The following is a 25,787-nucleotide window of genomic DNA, read 5'->3' on the forward strand; positions in this document are numbered from 1 at the left end:
CAACAGGCCCCTACGCCCCAGCCCTCCCGCTGGTGGGCCTCCCACATGGTGAGCCTTGCTACTCCTTCACCGCATGACAACTAAAACGATGGACGGAGACGGGAATAGCAACAGTGGAAGACCTGTCCCAGGGAGATATGTTGAACCCCTTTGGTTACTTGACGGCCGACACGGGCTTGGCCGTTGGCCAGTTCTTAAATTAAGAGGCTATCGTACGAGCCGTACAAGTCATGTGGGGGATGGAAGTGAGGAATCTTCTGAAACTGTGATCTTACAGTCTATGCTGACACTGGGCAGCTGATAACGTGGTTCTACAGAGCCCTGAATGGGATGGTGGACTGACTATTGGAGGGACTGAGAGGTAGGTGGGACACTGACATAGGGAGACAGATGCTGAATGACTCGCACCCTGGCTCACCCGCACAAAATCTCTCGCAACACACGCATCAAGTATACCCAGTAACTATGTTCACAGGACCTACCTTACCCTGCATAGAATTATCCGGATATCACATCAGGGGCATGCCCACGTTGTTGTTTGTGCGATGAAGACTTCTGTCATATGACTGGGGATGCCTGGGGTTGCAGCAATTTTGGAGGGAGGTTTTTGCTCGACTCAACAGCACCATGGACAGGCAGTTGGATAGCGGCCGGCTGTCTGTTTATTAGGACTTTATGATAGGCCCCCTCAAAAAAAGGTGGGGAACAGATTTATTGGGACTGGCACGTAGGAGGGTGGCAATGGCCTGGAAGAACAGCTCTGGACATAATTGAGTACATTGGTGGCAGACGTTACATGCTGTGCCAGGGCGGAAGTGCGGGCTTTCCAGAGGGAAGAAATGAGAGTGATGAGGAATGGACCGAAAGCCCACTTATGGGCGGAGGTGGTGAGAACATGGGACACTCTCAAAGCAACTACTGGCCAGACTGCAAATGAGCCGCTCAATTACAGGAGTTAGGAACATAATCGTAACAGACCCCTGGGACCCACACGAATGTTCGTGTGCGGTCCTGTGCCTCCCTTCCCTCCTCCCCCTGCCCCTTCCATCCCCAACCCCCTGCCCGGACCCGTGCAGTCACGGACACACCTACAGGAAAAGCGGTTTGGTTTCCATAACTGGGCAAGTTGTACTGTATGCTTTGTTCGTTAATTGTTGCACTTAGAGAGGACAGGTACCTGAGAGCTTAGAGCTGAACGTGGTAGTGCACAATCACCCACCTTCCTGGATACACTGTGCCGACCAGAGAACCACTGTCCGGCCACACTGCAATTACTTTACCTACACGCAGAACATGACGAGGAATAATCCGCAGTGTGGGGGGGGGCGGCAAATAAAATGAAAGCAGTATTGGCAAGCTTTTTAATAACTGCCATGAAATTGAGACTTGTATGGCTATATCAGTTGTTTTGATCCTGTGACTAATTTGATGTACCAACCGAAATACCAATAAAGAAATATGTTAAAAAATGTATATGATATTATATCCTGATAAGTGCAATTAATATACTGAATTCTGTAGGGTGCCATAAGGGTGTCCAGGATGTAAGTTACAATGCATTTTATAGTGTAATATTCCATTATGGTTTTTCTAAGCATTGTATTATATATAATTTCATTCATAAAACTTCACAGAATTGTTTTTCTAAATACCACACCTGCATAATTCTCTTTTAATGCCATTTAGTTGCCCTAATAATGATGGATGTAAGAATAATCCATTTGTTACAAAACATCTACAGGAAGAGTAGCTATGTTTTAAACTACCTCTGTGGTATAGAAACAGTATTGATCCCTGGCTGAGAATATCTATAAAATACAAACTTAACCATTGCCTGTGGCAGTACAGGAAATCTAAGGAAGCACTCTAGTTCCACCTTGAAGGATATGGAACAAAAGGCTCTGTAACATCAAGACCAAGGAGGAGCCGGAGTCGAGATGGAGCCAAAAAGCCACCTGTTAGTGTAGGAGAGTTATTTCAAGTTTCCAAAAACAGTGTGGCATCTGGAAGGATTCATGAAGTGAGGACTCTGCAGGCAGAAGTATCCATCATAAATTGTGTTTTTTAGCATAACACCTTCAAAGAATGGATAAGGAGTTCTATGTATTGCAGGGAATTTAAAAAAAACTCGGTGTTGCAAGGGGCCTTGACCTCTCATTTTTCAGAAGGTACCCAGCATATTTCTCCACTTGATTTTTCAATGTTGTCTCTTCCAGTTTAATTCTCGGACCTATGTAATGACAGACAATCTGCTTGGAAGGGTGGAAAAGTCAAACGTTATACAAATCTCACAATCACAGGTCGTATAAAGCAGACCTAGACACATCCTGTAGGCTCATACAATACTTGATCAAGGGGCACAATTGCACCTATACAGTCCACAGAAGCCGATGCAGGAAGCTTTATCAATATAGATGAGAATATGCCTCTAATGAATGACGAAATAACAGTAATGAAAGTGCTCTCGGGTAGCAAGAAACTAACAAGTATCTTCAAAGTTGATGGGTCTGGCCATAGCAAATGTGGTATTATATTTTGCAAACATAGCCAATATGCAACAACTATTTCTCAAAAATATAAAAGCAGCCCAGGCAAACCAGCCCTGGTATTGAAGTGCACTATTTCGGCTGTGCACATGCAAGCATGCAAATGCTGTCACTCAGTAGCTGACAGCGAATAGATCAGGTGGGCTGGCCCACAGTGCCAAAGCTGTATACTATGGTGGGCAAACGTAACATGTGAATGACACTCGTACAGGCCAATGGATGAAGAGACCTGATCAAAAGCCCTTGTATGAGTGTGTTATTATTACAATATAATAAAAAAGAAAAACTTGAGGCTTGTGACACAGCTAACGCCATCTCCAGGTCAGTCCTAAAAATAACATTAAGCCCCCAAAACGCAGCATGACTTATTCGTCAAATAATACAGAACATCTGGAAATTTCCTAATGAAATCTAATCTTTTCATTTGAATATATAAGCTCCAGTCTGAAACAGAATCAAACAACAGTTTATGGATCCGAAATACCCCATTTTAATTTTTAGCAAATGTATATTGGTCTCCAAACATCCGCATGTTATTTTCAGTAAGCACTCTTGTTGTCACCATGGACCGATTGTGCCTTTCGTGCCCATTAACATCATCAAGTACTAAAAATGTTCATCACATAGCAGGAATTTTCACGCCATTATCAAGTGCTAGCAAGAATTATTCAAGAAAGGCCACAATACGTCAAGTACGGACATCATTGTACCAGTGCCATAATTATTCAATGGATAGCCACAATTTTGTCTAGATCACCCACAGTACCATAATGAAGTGCATCAATGGGTCAGGAATAGCCAGAGTGTTATCTAGAATGCCCTCAAAATGTAAAAAATGGGCCACTATTATGTCATGGATGGTAAATGTTGCAGGGAATGGGCAATATGTTAAGGATGGACACTGTTGTGTCAGAGGCAGCCACAATCATTACAAGGTTCTCCACACTGTAATAGTTGGATAAAATAGATGGCAGTAATAGCCACGATGACATCAAATATGTCCATACGGGGCAAGGGTGACAGGGTGCTATTTTCCTAAGAAAATCCACACCTAACATTTTGTCAATAATGGACCTCTATTATGGCAGAAACAGCCGGAATATTCCCACGAAAGCCTGCAGTATGTCAGGGATGTACCACTATTATGGCAAGGCTAGCCAGAATGTCATCATAAATGCTCACAGTATTTCAAGGATAGGCCACTATTATTTCTTGGATTGCCAGAAGGCATCCATGAATGCCTACAATGGACTACTATTTTAAAAAGTATAGTCAGAATTTTGCACTGAATGCCCACAATGTGCTGAAAATGAGTTCCTTCAGTAATTGGACAGCTTCATTTAACCATCCCCTACCGACCTCACCATAAGCACAAACTAATATACAAACTCAATCAGACTTTCACACACACAACAAACGCTAGCTCTTCAGCCCCGCCCAACTTACCTAGTTCCAACAGTACTACCGGAAGTCCTATTTGGGCTTTGGTTAGATGCTAGAAAGCAGCAGTAGCAGTGCAGCAAAAGGGACCTGTGCCCACTACCATGAGTTGCAGCTTTCACCTGTCCTGCCCAGGACCACAAGCTTGTGCCTCTATGAGACTGTGAACGTGAACCACTTTCAAGGTTTGCAACTGTGCTCCTGCCTTGTGCTATTTATTATTGTTCTCTAATTTTCGTAGGTAGCAAGTCTAGTTATTCAAAACAAACAAAAACTAGCAAACTAATGAAGTATAAGAGCTGAGGGTATTGAAGACAAGCTGCACTGGAATCGTCCATACAATCAATTATCCTTTTCAATACCAAGGATTTTTTTTTTTTAAACATAGTTTTTGTTCATCTATTGCAAAAGCAGGCACAGATCTATCACTGCTAAGTTTAGTTTTTCCACGAACCAAAACTCCTGAGTACAAACCTATCCCCTGTCTTTCTTTAAAAAAGACATTTGAGTAAATGGGTCAAGATCTGTTGAGCTTAATTTAAAACCTTGGCTCCAGTGCTTGAATAATACTTACAATGGATTTTGGTTTGTTTCTAATTTGTCCCACTAAAAGGAATTTGAAACTCGCTTCTGCATGGACTGTTGCACTTAAAATTATGTGTCTTAGTTTACAGTAAGCATTTGGAATGCTCACTTGTTTCATAATCTTAGGTCTAGCGAAGCAGAGAACTTCTAAATTCCTGTGAATTATTCCAATAAACCTACATATCAGTATCAGTATTCCCTTATATTATTATGCCATGTCTTATAGCAACTACCATTTCAGAAGCTGGTAGCACGACATCTCACCCAGCCACAACTTTGGTGTGCTTTGTTAGCCTCAGTTTCCTTGACACTGAAATTATTTAGTAATTATGAAGTCCATATAGATCAGATGGGAAATGCTGTTCTGTCTTTGAATGTGTTTTTTGGTGTCTTAAAAGATGATGCTTTTGATTGAACCTTTTCCCGCATACATTGCATTGATAAGGTCTCTCGCCTGTATGCATTTTTTGGTGTCTAAGAAGGACTCCTTTTTGAGTGAAGCTTTTTCCACATAAAGTACAGTGATGTGGCCTCTCTCCAGTATGTATTCTTTCATGTATTAGAAGGTTTGACATCACAGTAAAACTTTTGCCACATTCCTTACATGGGTATCTTCTATTTACTTTTTGTGGTTGCTGATGTCCAATGTCACTGTTACTCTGACAGGCTTGCTCATTTGTATGATAGGTGTATGTTCTGGAGCTTTGCAGTGTGTTTGATTCGTATGTGGTATTAAGGTCATTTATCATTGTACTGTCACCTTTGCAGTATGCTTTTGAACTCTGTACATGGGGAATCATCTGATTTAAGGTGGAATGCCTTAGTTGGCTGCATTCTCTTTTTCGGGGTGCAGTTCTCTCATTTCCAAATTCTCCATCACTTCCTGACCACATCTCAGTGGTTCTCTCATGAATGTTATGAACCATATTTGCTTTGAACTTTTTTGCCATTGAATAGGTAAGTGGTGATTTATCGTTACATTTTAATAAACCGCAGGCTCTTCTCTTCGTGCCACCATTACCTATTGGATTAAATAACATTTGCATTATTAGTTTGCTACATGTTACGTCATGAGTAAAACAATAAATGTTATGATTAAACCCACAGGTTCAAGATCCAAGAAGTCTACTAAGGTCAACTTAAATAAACAAATAAAGACATTGTACACTGTAACCACATTTTTACATCAGATAGATGATAGCAAACTCAATGCACACAAAGAAAAGTCAATGTTATTCTTCCTAGAAAGGAGCTCCTAATACAGCTTTGGGGATCATGTCCCTGTGGAAATAGAGAACAACGTGTGCTCTAAGGTTATTTATTGAAGACGCTGACATATCTGATTACTTGACTCCAGGCAGGGCTACAAACATCCACAGAGGTTGTGAGATTAATATATGATATGATGGAAGGCTTTCTATTTTTCCACATAATATAGAGGCAGGCATGGAGGGAGAGTAACGGGTAAGAGTTGGATAAAGGAACATCCTTTGCACAAAATTTCAGTTTGATACATAAACACAAGATGCCTCCAGTTTTCACGATGTGGGTCACATAACAGAAAGGCAAATCCTATCCCCAATGAGTACAATTTAAATTAATAAACATGAGAGGAGTTAGTGCGATAAATAACAACACTTTGGCTCTTTTCACTATATTAAACTACATCTGTAAATATCATTATTTGAGAGTTACGCATATTCCATTGTCAAAGTGTACAGGCTTTACTACTTCTATCAGAAAAATGCCAACTTACATGTTAGGCAGTGTGCTGTCTGAGTCCATGACATTGTCACATGGCCAAATGTTTGCTTGAGTTTGTGGGTTGGACAATATTACAGATAATCATTTATAAATGACTCACACTGCCCACAGATTAGCGTGGAAAACTGAAGGTATAAATGACAACATTTATGGTGAGGAAAAGGGAAGGCAGACTACAAAGAATCAGACTTCAATACTCAGGTGGATCACTGTGCAGAATTGACAAGGTTTTTTGTCCAGGGGCCACATTTTCAAATCTGAAGACTGTTTGTATAGTTTTCCTGAGAGCTGGGAATGGGTAGATCAAATTCCAGACACAACAGAGCATCTGCCTCCAAGATTTGTGGCTCTGCTGGAAGGCTTTAGTGCTTTTGTAGACTTTCATCTTAGAAGTACTTAATTGTATAACCTGCTTCTGTACATGGAATTTGTCTGCTTTTAAAAGATCCTACTAACAGAACCCTGAACAAGTAGCCCTAAATTTGTGTTAATCTAGTGCCTATGCTTATCCTTTGCACCTTTGAGATTGAAAAAGGATAAACAAAACGTTCACAGCTACAACAAAAGTCCTTGGTACTCTTCAAGTACAGATGGACAGGTGGTAACCATACTTCTAAAGCTCTCACAATATACTTCCAGTTGCCAACCCTTCACTGTCATGAATAGCCAGTGTTAAGATGACAAAGCTGTGAGTAAAAAGATGAAGGCTTTAATTAAGAGAATAGGTACGGAACTCAGGATGCAACTGTTAACTGCTCAATGCTCAGGGGTTTGCCAGGACACATTACTTATTCTACATTCTGAAGCCAAAACCAGAAACCAACATTTACCTCTTACTTCATCAGCAACAACATAACATTGATTCGAGGACCAATAAAAAAATACATAGAAAGCAATAGAAATACTGTTGACAATACATAGAAGGTTATTTGAAGTCCTCCCATTCCAACACAGTAAGAGAAATAAACAGGTTTCACGGGCGGCTTCGTGCATCCTTCTGATCCCTCATAGTTCGGTTCTCTCAAAACACATGCACAACAATGTGTGAAAGTCATATACAAGTGGAACAGTTATGTACGATCAAGTATAGCAAGCACATTCTCGGTTGAAATACCGTTGTGGAGTAAAAAAAACAAAAAAAACAGAAGCAACAAATACTTCACTTGGAGTGTTGTTTAAGAATCCTTGCAAGGGTTTGTTTTAAAACTGGACTAAAATACATTGTTCAGCACCTTTGCACTGGTGCACAAACAGGGCTTATCATTTTATATATTAATTTTATATAGACCAGGAATTTCGCAAGCAACCAAAAATCGAGTCACGACCCCAGTTTGGAAACGTTGATGTAACCTTAGGACATTTTATTTAGAAGTATATTGATACTCTTAACATATTCTGGAGAAACTCAATTGACTTGATAGGGACCCAAAATATCCTGAGCTAACCATGGGTAACACTAATACTGCATGCTCTTTATCATTTTCCCCTTTGCTTTTCTCCACATCGAACAATGGTTAACAAGGAGAGTTAATCAGCAGTTAACATTTTTGTCAACCAGGCACATACTCAGGTTTGTACACATACTCTTGAATATGTTATCACCATTTGGCTATATGAGGCTTGACGCAACTGATTCTCTTCATACTCCATAGTTCACCAATGGTTTATGGTCAGGACGAAGAATAAACTCTGTGTTCCGTAAACACATTTTGAAATGGCGGACTCCCCATTAGTATGCCAAGACCTTTATCTCAATGAGTGAATAAGTACCTTCAACGTCACCTAAAGGTCTATATGCAAAAGTATCCCCCTTCTCACAACCGTCTCTCTCTTGATGCAGCACAGCCCCAAGTCTGTAAATGTTAGCATCGGTCAACACAATGGCTTTGCACTTGGCATCGAATGGTTAGAAATATTTGACTGCCACACTGATTCCCCTCACCCTCTGGAAAACGTGCTCATTTCCCCACACAAATTCCTCATTCATCTCCAAAAGGACCCCTACAGGTGCAGTTGACTCAGAAAATTGGGGCCGAAAGTAAGCACAGAATTCATACAGGCCCAACAATGACCGTAATGAATACTTACACGTTGGATTAGAAGCCTCACCAACAGCTTTCAACAGACACTCTTTTGCGTCAATCGCGGCTCCAGACATCAGGTGTACCAAGTAATCCACACTCCCCATTCCAATCCTATCTCAAGGTTTTCCTGTTATCTCTTAAAACACGGTAGATCTTCTGCAACCTAACATTGTGTTCATTCAAATATTTACCAAAAACAAGACAATCATTTTGGAAATACACATTCCATGTTCTGGAATGTGCCCTGGCAAACCATGGAGCATTCTAGCAGCTGCAGTTCCTGCAGAGGTCTTTGGCTAGTGTGCCTGTGCACCTATGCTCTTCTTTAAAGCCTTCACCTTTCACGCACACATTTGTGACCATTTTTTCAGTCCGTAACCCAACAGTGAAGTGCAAGGGAAAGCTCCAAATCTTCTGTTTCCTCTTAGAGGAATCTATCCCAAACCTTCCATTACAAACATTCTCTCTGGGACCCTGCACACATCTATACTGACAAAGCTGTGTAACATCTCATATTGCTTCATATATTAAGACTAGGTACATTTGCCAGTTAAGAAAATGTCTAAATAGAGGAGTTTGAGGTATAAAGCATTCTCATGCTTACACAATGCACTAAACAAATAGTGAGTCAACCTAATCTGTTAGCACCCATTGTCAATGTTTGTTATGTAGAATAATGCAACGCTTACTGTGTGCTGAAATAGGCAAGATAGGTGTAGACAATTTTCTTAATACTCTCATTTGGGCCCACTAGCATGTTTATTGCATCAGGAGTAGGAGACAGAGACAGATTTGTGACGCTTTAGAAAATAAACAACACAGGTAGAAAATTCTCAAAAGAACTACTAAGCTGTTGATATACAAGATGAAAACTGATTTCCTTCATGGCACAATTAAATATTTTATTTACGATTGTAAGCAGTTGGTGGTTTTCTCACCTGCCGGACTATAAAAGCTTTCTCTTCTGTGATAATCTTGGATGCTAATGAGATCCGTCTCTTGCTCTTCCTTAATAATAATTGACACAACTGGCACTGCAACATCTGGTCCTGGTGTGGTAACCTCGGGTCCTGGGGATACAACTGCAAGTCCTGTTGCAAAAATACACTGCTAAAAATACAGGTACATTTCCATGGGACAAAACCCTACCTCAGTTCTAAAAAGAAAGGAAAATGTTACTTACTCAAAAAGCAACTGTTCATAGAGTGCAGTGTTGTATATTTGCATGCCCTCATCTATTGTCGGGCAAGAATGCGTAGCAATAGACACATGTTATGCAAAGACTGTAAAACAGTACCCTGTATAAGTGTTAGTTAGCATGTGGATGGTACAGATGTCTGAAACAATGTTCCTAGTTCTGTTTGGCCAACCTTAGCCTATTGGTGGGCTAGAACATTCACACAATACTGTTTCTCGGGTGGAAATGAACACTCTTGCACTTACGTCTCTTCCACTGTATGTTCTTTGAGGAAATCCTGACATTAAGGAACTCATTACGAGATCCTCAGAGGCAGGGATGTTAAGTTTGTAACCCCAGAGTTAAAAATACAGAGGTCCCCCTCTTACTCTAGGGGTGTGGATTTAACAGAGATGCTAGTATGAACCCTCAGAATCCTCTGAATAATAAAGAATTACTAGATGAGTCTCTAATTCCAAGTCCAATTACCTCAGTAATTCCTAGGAAGTCCTGTTGGATTATAACCGCCAGGCTGCAGGCTGGCGGAAGCCTGGCGGTGTCGGCAGTCGGACCGTGGTGGCTCTGCTACGGTCCTAATAGGGGAGTCGGACCACCCTGTCTGCGGCTGTCTGACCGCCATCACGAGTGTGGCGGTCTTGACACTGCCGCACTCGTAATGAGGCCCATAGTGTCTGATAAATCTCGATTGTGAAACCTGTCAATCCCACAATGACAATCTGCCTGCGAGGTTGCCATTCCTCTCGGTAACGTCACAATGTTTGTGCAGGGGGAAATCTTGTTTGATCCTTGGCCTATCATCTAATACTTTAGTTGAGTAGCAAAGGGTAGATGGCCACAGTTCTACAACTTTTTAACTGTTACACAGGTTAGAATAAACTACTGCTTTTGGATGAGCTCTGAACAGAGTGAGATAAATGCCCACCACTCTTTTGATATCTAATGCATTAAAAAATTCCTCCTCCTGCATAAAAAGATTTAAATTAGCAGATGCATCTTCTTTATTAAATGAAAAGTAGTCAAACTCTTCAGGAGAAAAGAGGTGCCTGGCTTTAATATCAAGAATCTGCGGGGACTTTTAGACAGAGAAGCTTGTACTCAAGAGGACCCAAATTCCACAGAAAACTGAGTTGCGCATACAAAAATAAATTTTACTGAAGAAGGCTGAACCATGTTGCAGCTAAAAATGCCATTTAAGAGAGACATCTAAATAAACAGGTGAAGACAAAAAACAAGCCAGCCCAGACAGCATTTTTCCTCTTAAACATGTCAGCTGATATGTAGGCTACAAGTTTGGTCAGGGCGAGTGCCAGGTTGGGCTGCTGTCAGGGGCTCACCATAGTCACTTAGCAGCAAGGTATGTGCCAACTCGCAGCAGTCGTTTGTCATGTGATTGTGGCTCAGAGGCCACTGGCAGAATGTACAATGGGTACATGGGAATGGAGGTCAGGAACAGCTCTCACACCCAACAGGACAGGTGGGTCTAGATATGGATTCATCTTAATAGCTTAAATGCCAGGATATCAGATATGCATAGGTGTTAAAGAGGCTCTGAACTCTGTGCACACAATCTAAATAGCAAACATTTCCTAATTCTCCCAACCCTAAGGAAAATATCTGAATGTGGCCATCCTCATTGCTCTTTTCAGATTAACCTCAGTCCAAATGGCATTTGTGTTGGGGGTGAACCACATTATTTCTTCTGAGTCTGTTAAAGGTAGGTGCACCGAACTTGCATAGGTTTCCTCACAGGTTTTGATATGTTCCTTCATGTTATCCTTGCCTCCTCCTAATATTTAAATGAGTAATGTGTGTGTAGCATCCTGTGTGTTCCCATCCCTGAAATTTCTCATCTGGTGTCTGGAATGCTGAGAGTGAATGAAGTAATAGAATGTCCACTGTATGATCTTCAGTGGAAACTAGGAGATAAAGTTGGAAGGAGGATGGAGCACTGACAGGACCTACCTGCTGTTGCTGTAACTTAAGGGCCTAAGATTAAATAAATAACTTAATTTGTACTTGAGAGGCTCTAGACTCTAGTAGGAAGCCTCTGCCCTGCCATGGCCAAAACATCTTAATGGGACTACATGAAAATACAGCAGTTCGGAGCCGTCTCTGGTACAGGAAGTCTGTTGTCCGGAAGAAGATGGACCCATGACCATTGAGGTCTAATCTGGGGCCACCCATCCTCAAATCCACAGTCAAATGGTTTCAGCACATGTTACTGGGCAGAAGGAGCACAGTGAGGAGGGTGGGCAAGGTCTTGCTCCTTTCAAGTACAAGGACCTAGCTGAGGGGAGTTATAAACACAGGTGATACATCCCAGTAAATAGTTCTAATCTTATGGACAATGCTATGGAGACAGTGTTGTGGAGACAGTGGGAAGAGGCAGGAAATCTACTTTCCAGTAAGCATAACTTTAAAATGATCCTTGGAGCTTCAGGCAGTAATACATTCAACAGTGAAATAAGGAGTAGTGTTGGTGAGTGTGTAGTATGACTTCTCAATTAGGTTGACTGTGGCACAGGACACTCCATACCCCATGCCTCTGGAGGACAGTGTGTGTAGTCCTCATATTTTACTGCACCCAGTATGAAGTGACCAAAGGAAATGACACAGCTTCCTGTTAGCAATGAGGTTAAGGCATTTGACAAAGGTCGGTGCACAGCATCCGCTAAGAGGAGGTTTTCCTCCCAGGCGCACGTCAGCTAGAACTGGAAGAGGAGGGTGTAGTGTTTGGGGCAACTGCACCAATGTCTTGGATTCCAGGCATGAGTATTGGAGTGTGAAAGCTAGCTGTGTAGACATTATGAAGGAGGGTAATAAGTTGATGTTTGATCAGGACAGGTCTATAAACATTGAAGAAGCATACTGAAGGCCTTCGGGCTACTTCTGAAAAAGAAGGGCTATCTCCAAAGACACTTGAGATGGAAATTACACTATGTCCTTCAAGAATATACTGTGTCCTGAAGTCAAGGGAAGTTGAAACATCACCTGCGAAACATGTAGGGAAGTTCACATTATTCACCTGTAAGGTTTTTTGGGAGTAGCATGTGAGCATTTTCTTTTGATGCCATGTGAAGCCTACTTCACAGTTTGGGGAAGGGGATGTAGTACCCATATGTGTTTTCTTATGTAGACACATGCTGGTTGTGCATGTCCAAGTGACACTGATATAGGGTACAGTTCTACCCCATCGCAAGAGACACAAGGGCAGTACAGTTTTGTGCATCTGTTGAAGTGGGGAAAGAGCAGTACTCTTGGCAGAGGTTGTATGGGGGAATGCCCCATGGTATGCAAAGTTGGGAAGGAATAGAACCCTGTTGCTAGGGGTTTATGCCGGGAGTGTCCAGTGGTATGAGAAATTGAAGTGTAATACCTTGTAAGAAATTGCATGGGGGGAGTACACTACAGTGTGCTAAGTTGGGAACAAGAAGTACCTAGTGATGAGAAACTGCAAGGGGGTGTACCCCATGGGTTCAATGTGGGGGAGGAGAAGTACTATGTTGCGAGAGGCAACAGGGGGAAATGCCCCTTGAATAAAAATGTGGGAAGGTATAGTACCCCATAGTGTTAAGGGTGATGGCCACAAGTTTTACCTGAGTTGTTGGTGACAGCCACAATTTTCTTTCTCCTGAGTTGACATTCTGTACAAGTGGGAAGATCTGACAAGTGTGTTGCACAGGAAGGAGAGTATGTATATGATTGTTTTGTGCTGCACTGTATTCAGTTTGGGTATAATGAAGATGTTCAGCGTTGCATTTGAATGGTAGGGTTTAACGTAGCTATAGTATGTTGTAGGTGAGTACTTCTTTGCCTGCCGACTGGTCCCGTGTCCATGGAGGTAATGCTGGACCACGCTACCGTTTTATTGTCGAGTCAGTAATATTTCAGTATGCATCTACTAGTTGCTGTCATGATTGTGCTCAGAAGATCGGAACCCGGGCCAGTTTATAGAACAGATACACAATGATCTTGTGGGTTAAACTTATGCCAAACTTATTTACATATATACATCTGAATAAACGCAAGATATCCACAGTAAGTCCCGACTTTAACATGAGTGTACCGGTATTCTCAGTACTGTAGATAGGATAACCCAGTGGGTATAAATATGTCTTGATCCAAGAGGGAACGAATCCACAGGGCTCTTCAGGAAAGCGGTGATTGACTGATGACCTTAAATTGAGACAGCTGTCAAACAGCCGCGCTTACAAGACCACTGATTCAATCATAGTGATGGCTGTTAGTAAAGAGAGCTGCATTCAAATGATTCAGACTTCAATACACAGGTAAAAATCTGTGTCCGATAGATGAGCAAACACCATACTGAGAATACTAGAATAATAGTTTATGGCGGTGACTGATACTAAATTCCCCCATTCAGTCATGCCCCAAGGAGAGTGGGTTGCTGAGATACTGCAGAATTATTCTGCAACTGTAATCTGGCACACATAATTTACTCACCTGTTTTACTGGTGATGCTTCCTCTTCTTTCCGAGTCCATGCGGTTTACAGGAAATACTTCTACTTCTTTCTTAATGGCGAAAGAAACAACTGGGGCCCTATGTGACTGCCCTGTTATAAAAACATATAATTAAAGATGTAACTTGTTTAGCAGTAACCTCTGGTGATTTCGCTCTCACAGTAATACAACTGAGCTAAAGCAGGCTGCATAAAAAATATTCAGGGGTAATAATAATGATAATAATACTAATAATAATAATATGTCATGGCACAGTATCTGTCTTTTACAGCAATTATTCATTTGAAAATAAGTGATTTTATCTCTCTCTCTCTCCCTCTCTCTCTCTCTGTCTCTTTCTCTGTCTCTCTCTCTCTCTATATGGAAAATGTCACTTACCCAGTGTACATCTGTTCGTGGCATGAAACGCTGCAGATTCACATACTGTGCATTATAATGCCATCTAGTGTTGAGCTCAGAGTGTTACAAGTTGTTTTTCTTCGAAGAAGTCTTTTTGAGTCACAAGACCGAGGTACTCCTCCCTTTCGGCTCCATTGCGCATGGGCGTCGACTCCATCTTAGATTGTTTTCCCCGCAGAGGGTGAGGTAGGAGTTGTGTATACAGTAAAGGTGCCCATGCAATGGAGTAAGTATGTAAGTACATAATGTGATTAAAAGTGATATATATTTACAAATTTACAAATGTACAAGTTTCATCAACATATAATATACAGTTTTCATCAACTTAAACGGCTACAGGCTCCCGGGGAGGCGGGAGGGCGCATGTGAATCTGCAGCGTCTCATGCCACGAACAGATGTACACTGGGTAAGTGACATTTTCTGTTCGATGGCATGTGTAGCTGCAGATACACATGCTGTGCATAGACTAGTAAGCAGTTACTCCCCAAAAGCGGTGGCTTAGCCTGTAGGAGTGGAAGTTGTTTGAAATAATGTTCGTAATACTGCCTGTCCTACTGTGGCTTGTTGTGTTGTTAACACGTCTACACAGTAGTGTTTTGTGAATGTATGAGGCGTAGACCATGTGGCTGCCTTACAGATTTCTGTAATAGGTATATTTCCTAGAAAAGCCATTGTGGCGCCTTTCTTTGTAGTGGAGTGTGCCTTTGGGGTAACAGGCAGGTCTTTCACATAGCAGGTTTGAATAAATTTCACTATCCATCTGGCAATGCCTTGTTTGGATATTGGATTCCCTGCATGAGGTTTTTAGAAGGCTACAAACAATTGTTTTGTTTTGTGAAATTGTTTTGTTCTATCAATGTAATACATTAGTGCTCTTTTGATGTCTAATGTATGTAAGGCTCTTTCGGCTACTGAGTCTGGTTGTGGAAAAAAGACTGGGAGTTCCACTGTTTGGTTTAGGTGGAACGGTGATATAACTTTTGGGAAAAATTTGGGATTTGTGCGTAGAACCACTTTATGTTTGTGTATTTGTATAAAGGGTTCTTGTATAGTAAATGCTTGTATTTCACTTACTCTTCTAAGAGATGTGATAGCTATTAGGAAGGCTACTTTCCAGGTTAAGTATTGCATTTCACAAGAGTGCATGGGTTTAAATGGTGGACCCATGATTCGTGTTAATACAATATTGAGGTTCCATGAGGGAACTGGTGGTGTTCTTGGGGGTATGATTCTCTTTAGACCCTCCATAAATGCTTTGATGACTGGGATTCTAAAGAGTGATTTTGAATGTGTAATCTGCAGATAGGCAGATATTGCTGTGAGGTGTATTTTAATGGACGAAAAAGCTAGATTTGATTTTTGTAAGTGTAATGAGTAGCTTACAATGTTTTTTGCGGACGCATGTAGTGGTTGAATTTAATTATTATGACACTAATAAACAAATCTTTTCCATTTATTTGCATAACAATGTCTTGTAGTAGGTTTTCTTGCTTGTTTAATGACCTCCATACATTCTCCAAATTCTAAGATTTCAGGAGCCAGATTGCTAGATTGAGCGATGCTGGATTCGGGTGTCTGATCTGTTGTTTGTGTTGAGTTAACAGATCTGGTCTGTTTGGTAGTTTGATATGGGGTAATACTGACAGATCTAGTAGTGTTGTGTACCATGGCTGGCGAGCCCAAGTTGGTGCTATTAGTATGAGTTTGAGTTTGTTTTAACTCAATTTGTTTACTAGATACGGAAGGAGTGGGAGAGGGGGAAAAGCGTAAGCAAATATCCCTGACCAACTCATCCATAATGCATTGCCCTTGGAGTGAGGGTGTGGGTACCTGGACACGAAGTTTTGGCATTTTGCGTTTTCTTTTGTTGCGAATAGGTCTATTTGTGGTGTTCCCCAGCTTTGAAAGTAAGTTTGTAGTATCTGGGGATGAATTTCCCATTCGTGGGTTTGTTGGTGATCTCGACTGAGATTGTCAGCTAACTGGTTTTGAATTCCTGGGATGTACTGTGCTATTAGGCGAATGTGATTGTGAATCGCCCAATGCCAAATCTTTTGTGCTAAGAGACACAGCTGTGATGAGTGTGTCCCTCCCTGTTTGTTTAGGTAATACATTGTTGTCATGTTGTCTGTTTTGACAAGAATGTGTTTGTGGGCTATTAACGGTTGAAATGCTTTCAATGCTAGAAATACTGCAAGTAGTTCCAGAAGATTTATATGAAGTCGGCTTTGTTGAGCGTCCCATTGTCCCTGTATGCTGTGCTGGTTGAGGTGTGCTCCCCACCCTACCATGGAAGCATCTGTTGTGATCAAGTTTTGAGGTACAGGGTCTTGGAATGGCCGCCCTTTGTTTAAATTTATAGGATTCCACCATTTAAGCGAGGAGTGTGTTTGGCGGTCTATCAACACTAGATCTTGAAGTTGACCCTGTGCTTGTGTCCATTGTGTTGCTAGGCACTGTCGTAAGGGCCGCATGTGTAGTCTTGCGTTTGGGACAATGGCTATGCATGAAGACATCATGCCTAGAAGTCTCATCACAAACCTCACTTGATAGTGTTGTTTTTGGTGCATGTTTAGTATTAAATTTTTGAATGCTTGTACCCTTTGTGGACTTTGAGTGGCAATCCCTTTTTGTGTGTTGATTGTTGCTCCTAAGTATTGTTGTATTTCACACGGTTGTAGATGTGATTTTTGGTAGTTTATAGAGAACCCTAGCTTGTGAAGGCTTTCTATGACGTATTTTGTGTGTTGAAGACACTGTTGCTGAGTGTTGGTTTTTATTAACCAATCGTCTAGGTAAGGGAATACGTGCATGTGCTGCCTCATGATATGAGCAGCTACTACCGCAAGGCATTTTGTGAATACTCTTGGTGCTGTTGTTATCCCGAACGGTAACACTTTGAATTGGTAATGCACGCCTTGGATTACAAACCTTAAGTATTTCCTGTGGGAAGGATGTATGGGTATGTGGAAGTAAGCATCCTTGAGATCTAATGTTGACATGTAGTCCTGTTGTTCGAGCAAGGGAATCACGTCTTGAAGTGTCACCATGTGAAAGTGATCTGATTTGATGTAAAGATTTAGGGGGTCATTCCGACTGCCAAAAGGCCGCCCGCCGGCCCAGCGGGAAAGACCCAGCAACGATGAAGCCGGCTCCGAATGGAGCCGGCGGAGTTGCTGGGGTGAGACGGGTGCAGTGGCACCCGTCGCGATTTTCAGTGTCTGCAAAGCAGACACTGAAAATCATTATGGGGCCCTGTTAGGCATGGGCAGTGCAGGGGCCCCGAGGGGCCCCACGACACCCGTTCCCGCCATCCTGTTCCTGGCGGTAACAACCGCCAGGAACAGGGTGGCGGGAAGGGGGTCGGAATCCCCATGGCGGCGCTGCGGAGGATTCCCTGGGCCAGGGGAAAACCGGCGGGAAAACGCCTGTTCCCCTTTTCTGACCGCGGCTTTACCGCCGCGGTCAGAATGGCCCAGGAAGCACCGCCAGCCTGTTGCCGGTGCTTCCGCGGTCGTTGGCCCTGGCGGTCGGTGACCGCCAGGGTCAGAATGACCCCATTAGTGTTCTGAGGTCTAATATGGGTCTCAGTGTTTTGTCCTTTTTTGGAATTAGGAATTACAGGGAGTAAACACCTGTTCCTTTTTGATGGTTGGGTACTAGTTCTATTGCTTCTTTTTGTAACAACGCTTGGACTTCTAGTTGTAACAGATCTAAGTCCTGTCTGGACATGTTGTGTGCTCTTGGAGGCACATTTGGTGGTATTTGTATGAATTCTATGCAATAACCATGTTGGATAATGGCTAGGACCCACGAGTCCGTAGTTATGTGTTTCCAATTCTGGTAATGATGTGTGAGTCTCCCCCCCACTGGTGTTGTGTGTTGGGGGTTTGTGACGTTGGAGTTACTGTTTAGTTTGTGGGGTTTTTGGGCTTTGGAATTTCCCTCTCTTTTAGGGAACTGTCCACCCCTATATTGTCCCCGAAAGCCTCCTCTTTGGTATTGGCCCTGGTATGTGGGTCTGGCCTGTGAGGTTGAAGGCTCTGTGCTTTGGGCCTGAAACCCCCCCTCTAAAGTGTGGCTTCCTAAAAGTGCCTCTGCTCTGTGGGGAGTAGAGCGCGCCCATGGCTTTGGCCGTGTCAGTGTCTTTCTTTAGTTTGTATATTGCTGTATCCACCTCCGGCCCAAACAATTGTTGTCCGTTGAAAGGCATATTCAGCACAGCCTGCTGGATCTCTGGCTTAAATCCGGAGGTACGTAGCCACGCGTGTCTCCGAATGGTGACCGCCGTGTTTACTGTTCTGGCCGCCGTGTCTGCTGAATCCATAGCCGACCTTATTTGATTGTTGGAGATGGTTTGGCCCTCCTCTACAATCTGTTGGGCACGCTTTTGGAACTCTTTTGGAAGGTGTTCAATGAAATGTTGCATTTCGTCCCAATGTGCCCTGTCATATCTTGCCAATAGAGCCTGCAAATTGGCAATTCGCCATTGATTGGCTGCCTGTGCTGCCACCCTTTTGCCTGCAGCATCGAATTTCTGACTTTCTTTGTCGGGTGGGGGTGCGTCCCCAGATGTTTGTGAGTTCGCCCTTTTCCGGGCTGCTCCCACTACCACTGAATCAGGAGTCAGTTGTTGCGTAATGTACACAGGGTCCGTAGGGGGAGGTTTATATTTCTTTTCCACCCTAGGTGTGATGGCTCTGCTCTTGACTGGGTCTTGAAACACCTGTTTGGCGTGTTTTAACATGCCTGGTAACATTGGCAAACTCTGATATTGGTTGTGTGTTGATGACAGGGTATTGAATAAGAAGTCATCTTCTATAGGTTCTGAATGCAATGCTACGTTATGAAAAGTAGCTGCCCTGGAAACCACCTGCATGTAAGCAGTACTGTCTTCTGGTGGTGATGGCCTTGCCGGGTAGCAATCCGGTCTATTATCAGAGACAGGTGCATCGTACAGATCCCATGCATCTGGGTCATCATGGCTCATCCCTGTGTGCGTTGGTGACTGCACCATTGGGGGTGTTGCTATTGGGGACCGATGTGGTGAGGTTGGTGGTGATGGCTGTGGAGAAAACTGTGGTGGTGTTCTTTCTTTACCCACTTTTGCTTTTGGCTGCATTTCCGCCTCATGGAATGCGAGCTTCCGCTTCATCTTAATTGGGGGAAGTGTACTTATTTTTCCTGTGTCTTTCTGTATATGGAGCCTCCTCTGGGTATGGTCTGGCTCTCCCATCCCCAGTTCTTGTTCAAACCTGTGGCCTTGTAATTGTGAGGAAAGGCCCTGTTCGTCCGTATAGGAGCTTTGTTTCGGCTCCGAGGCTGGGTGTTTCGGCACCGAAACCTTTTCAGCAGTCTTTTTCGGCTCCAAAGAAACCATCTTGGATTTCGGGGTGCCGATTTCTCGGTGCCGGATCTGTTCGGAGCCGGTATCTCGGTGCGGAGTATATTCAGTGCCGGTATCTAGACCGGAGTCGGATGTCTTCGGCTGCTGTGAGGCCTTTTTCGGTGCCGATGCTTGGTCACTGTGCTTTCGGGTAAAGCCATGGCCTGTCGGCGGTGGCGTCCCCTGGGCCTTAATGATTTTCGAGTGAGTTTTTGCCGGGGCAGGTTTACTCACGGTTTGTTGCCTTGTCGGTTGCTCACTCTCTGGCTCGTCCGAGTCCGAATCTGGAATGGAGAATGTCTCCTCTTCTTCAACGTCGGTGTGCCCGGCCGGTGTCGACGCCATTTGAAGTCTTCGAGCTCTCCGGTCCCGCAGGGCCTTCTTCGACCGAAATGCCCGACAGGCCTCGCACGTATCCTCTTTGTGTTCGGGGGACAAACACAAATTACAGACCAAATGTTGGTCTGTACAAGGATACTTAGCGTGGCATTTGGGGCAGAAGCGGAATGTGGTCCGTTCCATGAGCCTTGAAGATGCACGTGGTCAGTCCGACCCGGCCCCGCGGAGGAGTGGAAGCCCCGAAGGGCTGCCGGAGCTCTTCTTTTGTTCGGTGTCGATTTGCTATCACTAACCCAATACCGAGAGCAAACAATACCGTCGAATTTTCTGATTGTTAACTAACTTTTCCGAACCGAAACACGGAGCGAAGAGGAACACGTCCGAACCTGATGGCGGAAAAAAAACAATCTAAGATGGAGTCGACACCCATGCGCAATGGAGCCGAAAGGGAGGAGTCCCTCGGTCTCGTGACTCGAAAAGACTTCTTCGAAGAAAAATAACTTGTAACACTGCGAGCCCAACACTAGATGGCAGTATAATGCACAGCATGTGTATCTGCAGCTACACATGCCATTGAACATATATATATATATTTATTTATTTATTCCTTCGTAAGCAAGGTCCTCCCTCCGGACCAGCACCACAGAGGCATGGCACAGACGACAACGCAGCCCACTTTTACTGTGAATTATATTTTATTTCAAACGAGGCAGAATTCTTGGCATTACAGGCAAAATTAAAAAAATAAAGTGGCCTACGTGTTTTCGCTATATGCCTTCAACTGGGCCTCACCTTCATACAAATCCATTTAAAAAACAAAGGTTAGAGGGACGTTATAGTTAGGAAAAAGAATTTAAAAAATAAACAGAAATTCACTTAAAAAACGAAAGTCAGAGGGACATTATTGTTAGGTTCCGAATTTACTCACACAAAACCATAGGAATAAATCAGTTATAGTTATGGTAAGCTGAAGTAACTATAACTCATGCTCTAGGGTAACTATAACTCGTGCCTCCACCATTCATAGTTTTCTCCTCAATAATTTTACTGCAAATACTGCACTGATATTATCAATGATGTTATCATAGATGTCATGAGTGTTGTAATATGTGGGGTAATTAGCTGTGTGTGGTGGGAGCGCCAGTTATAGTTACCCTAGGGCGCGAGTTATCGCTAACTGTAATAACTCTAACTATTAACAGCTGAATTTATATGGTTTGTACGCAAAAATGTGAGCTTAACTATAAAATCCCTGTAACCTTTGTTTTTATTTTTTTGTGAATTTCTAGGTTTTTAAATTCTGGTTCCTAACTATAACGTCACTATAGCCTTTGATTTTTTCAGTAAATTTCGATGTTTTTTTTAACATAAAGTAATTTTAATTACTATACGTTAATCCAACCACTGCCATGCATGGTGAGGCGTAGCCGACGGTCAGGCCCTGCGGTCAATCCAATATAACCACCCAACCCCGCACCATGAAGGCCTCAAGGCTCCCGTGGTCCCAGCCAGCTCCACGCCTCCTGCGGGAGCCAACATTGCTCCCTGCATGCGGGAGCCTCTGAAAACGCAGCTCCCTGCATGTAGTAGCAATCTTTTCATTACTTTCCCTGTCTGCAGGCAGGGAAAGAGATGACATCTCTGATTACATCAAGTGGGAGTGTTTTTAAAGCTCCCGCTTGCTGGAAGCAGAGTGTTTGCTTTTGCTTGGCGGAAACTGTCCCCGCTGCATTGAATTAACAAAGCCCAGGGAGGTGGTAGTCCACATGGCCCAGGTGGGTCCGCACACCCCCGCCATCGTTAGAGTAGCAAAGCCCAGGGAAGTGGTGATCCCTGGGGCTCGGGGGTTTCCAGGTGGCCCCTCTTATCATCTTTTTATCAGAACCCCAGGAAAGTGGTGGTCCTCGGGCCCAGGGGGTCCATGTGGCCTCCCCCTGCATATTTTTTTTTTCTAAATCTCTAGGGAGGAGGTGGTCCCGGGAGCCTGGGGTTGTCCGCGGCCCCCCTGATATTGCATTCTTCAGCCCCAGGGAGGTGGTGGTCCCCAGGGCTTTAATAAGCCCTAGAAAGGAGGCCACGTGTGTCCCCTCCTTAAAATCTTACATATACAAGAAGCACAGTAGGCCACATTTTTTTTAAAATCTCAGCAAAATACACTGATCCAGCCGCCAATTTTGCAGAGGTTTTAAAAAACAAACTTTTTAGCCCTTGCGCAGTACCCGGGGGCTCCTGGACCAATGATAGGGGGTCAGATTATACATACCCCATCCCCCTTTAATTTTTTATTTATTTTTAATTTACCTTTTTTTTAAGGACTTGACTGAAGCCGAATCCCAAAACTGCTGCCAACACTTCTGGTTTAATGTACTGGCAGCCAATCAGATCTCAGCAGAAGATCTCCCTGGATCCATGGCCCTAGATATAGAAATTTACTACTAAACAGATTTACACCAAAAAAAGCATGATCTGCGGACCAAAAGCTACCTTTGGGCCAAATTTGGTGCAGGTGTGTGTAAAGAGTTTATGGGAATTAACATGGAAAACACACTTTTTTTCACCCCCCTTTTTCTCTGCCCCTAATCCTGAAACTTTACATGCACAACAAGACTCTAGAGGGCACTTACTTTGGAAACTTTCGTGAAGATTCATCAAACAGTGTCAAAGATATAGGCAACTAAGCAAATCAAAAAATGCTTTATTTTTCTATGGAAATTAGGTCCTAAGGTGTTAAAAAAATATATATATATATACACACACACATACAAATATATATATATATATATATATTTCGATGGGCCGAATTTGCAAGGGTTTGAGGCGCTCTCATTTCAGGTGATGCGTTACTCATGGCAGGGACACACAACTTCACATAAAGCTTCAATATGCTTTGCCCAGCATATAACGAGTTGCAGGCTCAGGGAAGGTTGCAATTCCTTTATTAACAATTATACAGCGGTAAGTAAAGCTCCCGAAGCATTTCAGTCTGCCTGGGACCTTGCTTACAGGACAAAGCCTACTAGTCCTTCGTCAATTTTGTACGTTTATAAACGTTTTCCTCTCTTCCGAGTTCCACAACTTCCAGTGACATGACAGTTGTAGTACATTTGTAACCATATCTTTTTTTCTGTTTTAAACGTGTGTCAAAGTCGAAATTCAAAATAATTCAAGTGCATAAAGACTAAAAGCAAGAGGAGAAGCAGCCACTACATTTAGCGCAATGCAAGGGTCATACATTCTCCATGATTCAATTACTTCAGTTCTATTTGCAGTTCTGCTGCTCCCATTCAAATGCATGATGGTATTTGTAGTTTGTGTGTGTGCCCATAGAACATACAACATACCTAAGCTCTGTCTAATGTTGCTTTCCTCCACTTCGACAGCTTCAACATGCATTAAACCAGACTCCAACTCTTCTTCCATCTTCAAAATATTACCGGAATCAACAACGTGAATGGCTATTAGAAAAAGACAAGCATGTACATTTAAAATCTTACATGATATTTTCAGCCACTTTATTGAGTATAGGTAACAACGAATGATTAATGTGTTCCTGGTATGTAACAGAAAAACAGAGAGTGATTAACACAGTCAAAACTTGACGTAATCAACATTTTAGGTTTCTTGTATATGGCAATTTCCCACAAACTACTCAGGTTATGAATGCCAATGAAACCTGAGAGAGGGGCCCCACAAACCAACGGGACAGAGCACAGTTTTGAGCAGCAAAGTAACACACTACACACACTACAAGACCTCAACCAAACATATTATCTCAATCAACCTTCAAACATTCTTCACAACCTAATACGTACAATCAAAATCCTTACTCCTGATCTTGCATACTTCCCTTGCTGGTTTTAAAGAATTACAAATACTTTTGGCACTTCACATTTCACTTGAAGGCCCAGTTAAGGAATCCTTCATCTCACTAACTGGGGAGTGATAAATATTACTCTTCTGAAGAGATGGGGTTTATTTATTCAGGTCATGTCTCACTATTATGTGAGCGTGACTGTGAGTATGATTGGTTGTCCTCAACTGGGATGAATCTTGAGGTTGTGAATTCACAAGGGAGGATATAGACTCTAGCGTGAAAGGTTTGAATGATGATGATGTATGAAATTTGTGTGCAAAGTTTTGTTCGGATTATAAGTGAAAACACAGAGAATGATGGAATAGATTTGTCATTTTTAAGCAGTACCACTGCAGTGTTTGATGCACTGAGATTTGATGGTATGTGTCCTGACAGATATGTCTTGATATTTTTAGTGTAACATTTGGATCTTTGTAATAGTTGTTGTTATTTATATATATGTGTTTAATGTTTTGTTTACATTTACGAGGGATTGCATTTTCTGGTTTGTCCTGTAGAAGGTGGTAATACATTGTAATCCCACCGAAAAGTGTCAATGTACTTTATGTGCAGAATCTGCTTTACATTTTGATATCGCAGAAGACCATTCCTTTGAAAAAATCATGTATCTTGTTCAATGATTAAAGCGGATCAGCCTCATTCTAATAGACATGTTCGATGTCTTATTTCTTTCTCCCTTTTTATTCGTTTTTCTTCCTTTCTCCGCATCATTTGGATTTTATTTTTGTGCCGTATCAGGGGTAGTGTTATGCGTTATTGCTTGAATCTCTGTAACACCAAATGTTTTTAAAACCTTTTTATGTGTAAAACTGTTACCAGGAAATTGTTGACATACACCAAATGTACATGATTTGTGAACCGGCATGGTGTCTGTGAACACGTCATTAAAGCTTTGCGCATTTTGATACCACTATGGTACTGATTTTGATTGCACATATTGAGTTGCGAAGTATGTTTGATGGTTGATTGAGCTGATACGTTTGGCTGAGGTCTTCTAGTGTGGAAAAGTTGCTTCCCAAATGGAGATTTTACTATATTATATGAATAACATCCTGGAATATCTAAAAGCTGCAAAAGATGTTCTTTTCAAAGCAAGCACCTTTATAAATGGGATAAAGTACCCAAGTGTGAATTATGAGGATACTGCAGGTGACTGAGTTCCTTGACCATAGGCTGAGGGTGTTTATGATGTGAGGGAACTCCGAAGTGACGTACAGTATCTTTTTAATGCACAGATGTCCACAGAGGTCTTGGGTTGACCATGGCCAAAACAAAAGCAGAACTACAGATCCCAGAAAACAAGGAAACAGTAACTGGGTGCAATAATCTTGCCTCTTCTTGGACGCTACTAAAACCTATATTCTTTTGGATCCCAAGCCAGTCTTAAACTGCTTGGGAGTTGCTGACAAGAAATTAGAACACCACCTATAATCCCTCCCTCCTTACAGATTTACCTGCAGCCTTGCTGAAGCATGTGGGCAGACAGCAGTGCAGGATGCCAAATGGAAAAGCCCCAAGTGCATGGACTGACCATCACATCTCCGTGTCAGCCTCTGAAAACAAGTATGAGAGGAAGTGGGGGATGCAGGACACAGCTCTACAGAGAATGACGTGCCCGCTGTAGGTGCCACAACTGAAGGCTCTACCGGTGAGAAATTGGGTGGTGGAAAGGAGGAGGGAGGAACCAG

General features: G+C 42.7%; 1 protein-coding gene across 1 annotated transcript in view; it reads right to left on the minus strand.

Moving 5' to 3' along the window:
- Nucleotides 1–3,020: 3,020 nt before the first annotated feature.
- Nucleotides 3,021–25,787, minus strand: part of LOC138300156 (zinc finger protein 485-like) — a 40,659-nt gene continuing 17,892 nt past the window's right edge. The window contains exons 5-8 of the mRNA XM_069239114.1: nt 23,567–23,680; nt 14,082–14,192; nt 9,358–9,510; nt 3,021–5,592 (exon numbers count right to left, since the gene is read on the minus strand). Of these exons, the coding sequence (XP_069095215.1) occupies nt 4,892–5,592; nt 9,358–9,510; nt 14,082–14,192; nt 23,567–23,680 (1,079 nt within the window). The 3' untranslated portion in view covers nt 3,021–4,891. The remainder of the gene's footprint in view (nt 5,593–9,357; nt 9,511–14,081; nt 14,193–23,566; nt 23,681–25,787) is intronic.

The sequence above is a fragment of the Pleurodeles waltl genome, chromosome 6, assembly GCF_031143425.1.
Source record: "Pleurodeles waltl isolate 20211129_DDA chromosome 6, aPleWal1.hap1.20221129, whole genome shotgun sequence".
NCBI classification, from domain to species: domain Eukaryota; kingdom Metazoa; phylum Chordata; class Amphibia; order Caudata; family Salamandridae; genus Pleurodeles; species Pleurodeles waltl.